Source organism: Diadema antillarum, unplaced genomic scaffold (assembly GCF_040938485.1).
Source record: "Diadema antillarum isolate AM-2024a unplaced genomic scaffold, OU_Dant_1.0 seq00001611_RagTag, whole genome shotgun sequence".
Lineage (NCBI taxonomy): Eukaryota > Metazoa > Echinodermata > Echinoidea > Diadematoida > Diadematidae > Diadema > Diadema antillarum.
This window is the reverse complement of record NW_027272324.1, coordinates 421,185-427,765: the sequence shown is the minus strand read 5'-3', so window position 1 is coordinate 427,765 and position 6,581 is coordinate 421,185. Positions and strand designations below refer to the sequence as shown.

The 6,581-nt window shown below is 41.2% G+C and overlaps 1 protein-coding gene across 1 annotated transcript; it reads right to left on the bottom strand.

Moving 5' to 3' along the window:
• Window positions 1-992: 992 nt before the first annotated feature.
• On the bottom strand, window positions 993-2,633 carry LOC139711105 (uncharacterized). The gene has a single exon (XM_071623021.1). It carries the CDS (start codon window positions 2,631-2,633, stop codon window positions 993-995), a length of 1,641 nt encoding a protein of 546 aa, XP_071479122.1.
• Window positions 2,634-6,581: the final 3,948 nt, after the last annotated feature.

Sequence of the window (6,581 nt, the reverse complement as noted above, 5' to 3'; positions counted from 1 at the left end):
TAGCTGATTTTTTTTTACTACCTGAACTTGTGCTTGCATGATTATGGATGTAACATAGCAAGTTTACAAATGGAATGGTCCTTTATGTTGTCATACGTCATTGGCTAAATCAATCTTATTTATGTATTTTTATTATATCTAACCTTTGCTCGTCTGGTGCAGCACGTTTACTGATTTCTCATCGCCATATCAAAATAATTAATTATCTATAACCCCGTGACGATGACTCTAAGACATCCCTATTATTCATCTTTACAAAGTACTTTTGAAATGGCAATCAGACAGCGCTCAATACGTGGTAGCATTAATTCTTCACCAAAGGTTTTATGCAGCCACAACAACCAACAGTGTTTTCTGTCGCTCTGTTTTTGGCAGATGGAAAATATGGAGCACTTGTCTTCAAACACCATGGCGATAAACATCGCAAACATTACAGAAAATATAAACCCCTTCATGTATTGCACTCTTTAAAGATTCTGATATGTACACATAATCTTATCTATATACAGTATGAACAATATGTTTCAATCTTTCCTGAAATACAGACACGTTTTGTAGCCTTTGCTATTAGCAACAGAATGTACCGATGAGTTATAGTCATGCTCCATTTTAGGATACCATGCCGTAGTGTACCATTGTTCCCTGTAACTTTAAACACATACGTTTTTATCTTATCCAATATACTCCTATCAGTCGTACCGTGGAGAAGATGTGAGTAGTTTTGTTTGTCATAATGTACGAGGTACAAAGTTAAGGGTAATGTTATAGTCCCTAATTGCAAGCATAAATGACACGGCCTTGTTGCACAAGGTTTGGAATACATCAATGAAAGACATCAGGTAAGTATTGCACCCGGAATTATAATGGTTGAATACACTTGTCACGCGTGATAAAATGCCGACACTGTTCACTCTTGAATTTATCCTCTCAGTTTCAAGAGTCCCTCACACGCACAGCTCACATGTCGCTATTGGGCTGGTATAAAGAGTAACTCATTGTTCTGTGTCAGGATCTTCCTTCTCATAGTCGGTACCCTTGCAGTCGCAATTGCAGCCCCCTTTCAGGAGCGCTGGATCCTCCTCTTCCGTGTTTTTGAGATCGGAATAGGCAATCGCTCCCGTCGATTTCCTCTTCTCTAAGGTCGCCGCGGTGTCGTACTGCATAGGCGGATTCCGACTGGCCGTAGGAGTGATCTGAGCAACGGGCTTTTCTGGAAGAGCTGTGGCACTTGTCAATTTGCCCTGCTGCCGCTTGTTTTTATCTAGTGTTGCGTAGAGTGCCGATATGTACCCTGAGGCGTTCTCGTCCATGTTGCTCGAAGGATGGATCAAAGCGGGACCGCGTGTGTCGGGAACCTCCGTGCTAAACATGGCGGCGGGAACGGAGTAGTGGCTGATGCCGTCCAGAGGCATGTCAGCCGGCACCTCGCCGTAGTCGATGTTGACGCGCGTGTTCGGTCTTCGCGGTTTACGGAAGCCGAAGACCCAACACCCCATGATGATGGCGATCAACAATAGAAGTACGATGAGCGAGCCGGATACTACGACAATGATGAGGTTCATATCGGCAGTGATAAAAGGACGAAACGTCGATGGAGGCTCTGGGTTGTCGATTTCAATAATGGTTACCTTCTGTGTCGGTGTCGATGGCGGGGGCTCTGTCTTTTTGGGTGGAATGACCACTACCCTGGAACTAGCTCTAGCTTCGAGATTGTTTTCAATAACGGCTTGACACTCGACAGTCTTACTTCCATGTTCAACCTGGGCGTTCACAATCACAAGCACTTTCCCACTGCTGCCAAACGCTATCCCCGGCGTTTCGGATGTCAGTAGGTCGCCGTCGATAAACCAGTTGTGCTCCAGGACTCGGGTTATTGCGTTGACCTCACAGTGGAAGGTTGCATTAGTCCCTACCAGGACAGAACTGCTCTGGGCCCTAACATGCACCTCAGGCGGGATTCTCATGGGCGTTACGGAGCATCTCCGTGGTTCGCGAAGTGCTGGACTTGTGGCCTCACAGACGAAGGTGACTCCGTTATCTCCTCGCGTAAGGATCCGTTTGTAAACATTAGTGTGCTTCGTTGAGGCCGTCACTGTCCAGTTGGACCGAAACCATGTCAGGTTAGCCGCCGGGTCGCCTCCTGCCGACTCGCATCTCAGTGTCGCCACGTCTCCCGGCCAGAAAGTACTCTTGGAGTTCTGGGGGGTCTCGGCTAGAACCTGGCATCGTGGGAATCCAGCAGATGGTGGAATCAGAACAGTCAATGTTGCTACTCCAGAGAAGGCTCCTCCAGAACGGCTGATGTACGAGCAGCGAAACTCACCTTCGTCACTTCGCTTTACATCGTTTATCTGAAGATTGAATTCGCCTTGGGTGTGGTTGCCAATGACAGAAAACCTCTCACTGAATTCTGCATCAAGGGTCTCCACAAGTGTGCTATCTATACTGAGCTGAAGGCCGTTTCTGTCCCACACGACAATTGCTCCCTGTTCGTTTTGTATTTGGCATCGCAGTACTACAGTTTCACCTTGGATTCCTTCCTTAGATGTCGGTTGTACGTTAAATCCCGCCTGAGCATTCTGAATCACTGTAAGCGTACACAGAAGTGCCGATATCCAACATATATGTTCCATTGCCGAATTGCAGCGCTGTGTTCTTGATAAACGCGGCAAGCGTTGGACCAAAGAATTAACAAGTCTTATTTACCGTCAGGGCTTGATATGTTTTCTTCACACTGATCGTACCGGCGAATGTCTGTTGGGTCGCTGCGCCTCTCTCGGCAGATCAAGCGCATTCGCTTAGCAGATCGCAGTCTGTCATATACTAGCTTTGATGTGATTTGACACTGACTAGACATGGTTTCGCTGCAAAGCGCGCGCATTTTCCCCCTTCAGCACGCGTACGGAGAGACTTCCTGTATCAGTGTGAGCCATACCCCCTCACTGCTCTCCCCTGGTCTTCGACAATCCCCACGCCCCCCCCCCCCCTCTCTCTCTCTCTCTCCCTTTTCCTCTCGTTCTCTCTCCCACTGTCTCTCTAGGCCCCACCCTTTACTCCCTCCCTGACTTGTCGCGAGTGCAGCAGGAAACACCCTGCCAACTCGGACAGCCTGTATAGAGCCGAGTTATTCACCAGCTCACAGCACGTACAGGTAGTTCCGGAAATCACATTCTGCACCCGGTAATGAGCAGGGAATACGGGGAGAAGACCGAAGTCATAAACAAGTCTTTCCCCCTCTCCTTGAAGAAAAGAAAATGGAAAACGAAAGAAAAAAAAAAGCTTGATGTTTTTTATGTCTGTAGCTTGCTCAATTAAACGTCTCGCCTCATTAACACCTAAAGGCATTTGGGGTAAAATGGAATCGAAATCATCTTTGTAGACTCCCCCGAGCGACCATTCCCAATAAAATTTCCTATTTTGATAAATGCACTAATTTTACCTGCCCTTTAATATAACAAATATCACGAGCACTTCATGCACGAACAAATTGAACAAAGTATCTAACAAACTACGATGTACACTGCTTAAATTGGCATCGTCTGTCAAAGAATGAGAATGGGAATTAGACTCGGTGAATCACCGCAAAAATGAATTATCACTCGCTCAAAAACAGGAAACTGCAAACGGAAAGTTTCCACTTTACTGCGTGAATGCAAAGCTAGCTAACGACATACTGATGAATGTATAGATGGCTGTTCTGGGAGCAGTTTTCGAAATGACTTCATGTCATTCACCTAGAATATAGGTCCTGCTTATACTACATGTCTGCGTGTTCGCTCGTGTGTGTGCGTTCATTATGTATTATAACATGATGATAACACACTGCGGTCAACATCCCCTCCCTTATTCATATTATAGAGCTACTATTTCAATTTAACCGAGAATACAACAGTTCAAAATAGCACACTAAGGAATATAAACTAAGTTTTGTACAGTTCTTGATTTCATCAGTGAATATGATCCAACAGTTAAATAAGGCTTAAATCATATCAAGTGGAGTGGATTATGTAAGTATAATACTATGATAATAACGTTTTACATTCAAGGTAGTAATGACTATGATATAACTCGTCACTGATATTATGGAAAACAGAACAAGAGGCCTCGATGCCACAGCACGTTGTGATATATCATCACGTTATCGTTGGTAAAAATATAGGATGTATGCCCATTCTGAGAATATAAAATAAAAATAAAACAAAACAAACCGCAAAAAAGCGAGATTAAGCAAAAACAAAACAAAAAAGAAAAAAACACACAAACTAATCAAAACAGACCTACATTCAGGCATCATGTGTTGATGTCACCTTTCATTATTGTTAATAAGAACAATCATATAAGCGGGCCTTGCAATCATTATGACGCTACTAACAGCCGCGATGCCGAAGTGAAAAGTGTGATAGTGATAATAATTCTTATAATCAAAATGATGTTATATATATATATATATATATATATATATATATATACATATATTCTTTTTTTCACTAGCCATAATAAGTACAGACACAAGTCACGAAATTCTGGCGGGGAAAACGATGACATCAAAAACACATTGGGGTCACCAGCTCGAAAAATCACTGGGCATAGTTACCCAAAATAAGCGTCCAGGAATCCACAAATAAGGCTCAAGGAGAACTGGTGCATGTCCAGCAGGTAAACCGCATAATCATGCAAACATCTTGGGCTTTTCCTCCTGGATGTATCAAACTACCTCTTGATCTGTTTGTTGTAAGTCTAACTTCAAGTGGTTAATTAAGCTTGACGTCAAAATATCCATAAATCTAATTTGATCGACAACTTCACAAAACAGAAATCTAAAATGAGCCTCAGGAATGCAGACACCCATGGGAGGAGGCGTGTAGAACCACATTATCACCATGGTTAGAAAAATAACACCCCAGATAACACGAAAGTACTTCCTGAGGACACGCTAGATTTTTGTTGTCGTTTGTTTTTAAAGATTGCGTTATACATTTTCGCTGCTGAGTCTTACGTTAAACCATCGCTATTTTCGAATCCATCTTATTGCTTTTGACATTTACAAGCGCGTCAGAGTAGCAGAGTAAAGTCGTACTTTATCACCGTAATCCGTTACTAGTACGAATACATCTGGCGAATTAGGTATGTATATCACAATCATTTATCATATGGGTAAACATATACACAAAGGTGAAAGTTCGTGTGTTCCTTTTGCAACCCTGGAAATAAGATTTCTTTCGTAAGCTGGTACATTATACAGGAAGGTAATTCAAACCCTTTTTGTCAGAAAAATGCAACTGGAAACTTCTGGACTCAAAATACACAACATGATTCCATGATAAATAAAGCTTGTCTCCACTCGGCAGAGTGATACCTGGCTTTCATTGGTGTCAAAGGTTGTTGTTGTGGTTTTTTTTTTCTAATGAGTTCAACTACATTGTAGATCTTATGTAGATTACATAGATATTGGCTAACAAATACATAGATATTCAGGAGAATATTCGGGTTTTGTTGGAGTTACAAAAAAATGAAACTTTTTTTTTCAAAATTAAAAGAATTATGATCTCTTGAAACACACACTAAAGAGGCTGTTAATACAAATTTGTGGGTTTCTTTAATTTTGTAAAACAGCATAAACACCGTACACCATTTTTTTTATTTCCCTCACCGACTTATATTATCATTACACTCATATACACAGTACCTTATAAATTGTGTTACTATGTTTTTTGTTTGTTTGTTTGTTTTTTTACTCTCTGTACTTTTTGAAACTGGAATTCACGTATTGCAAATTGTTATATTCCAAAACCTGCAAGTGCTCATTTGGCGTCTTGTTGTAAGTTGAAATTGCTGCGAAATGTGAAGAAAAAAAAATGTGTCTTTTAACCACCTCCGTGCTAAGAATTCTGTGGCAGTGTATACAACGTGGGGTGTTTCTGTTTTAATTGGTACTCAAAGCACACAGAGGCCTTAAGGTACAGCTTACCATTGGGAGCAGGAATTAAAAAAAAAAATATTTGAGATATTACATTTAATGCATATTATGTGTAGCTCAGTTGTATCACAAACATCATATTATGTAAAAACTTTGCAATAAAACCTAAAATAAGAGGAGATATCACTATTTTTCGCATTAAACCATAACTGTAAACGGTTTAGTCAGGAAACATTTTTATTATACCCATTGTTCGCATTTTGTATATTTAACAATACTTAACATCGATTATACGGGTTCAAATTTTTACATTGGTTGTTTCTATCCTAACTCACATTTTAGAACCATTTTGAAGCAGTAACGCTTGGTTTTTGTTCCATCTGCAAATTGTAAATTATGCCTTCAAAGAGACTGTCGATTACCTACAACAGGAACGAGTGACTTCAGTGAAGGGAAACGTACACTTTTTTACTTTGCAAATAATACAAGTTAAACTGAAGTTTCTTTAGGACAGCAACTACAAATTCATGATGATATCAGTGTTAAGTCTCTAAAAGAGCCACTAAAACTGAAATTCACCTTGCCAACACGCCGAATTCATGAGTTCTTGCCCCAGTCAAAGAACTGTTATTACGGAAGAGCTGATAGTATCGCTTATTATGAC

What these genes read in the sequence shown, in the direction of transcription:
- LOC139711105 (XM_071623021.1), bottom strand. Translation starts at nt 2,633, where the DNA reads ATGGAACATATATGTTGGATATCGGCACTTCTGTGTACGCTTACAGTG.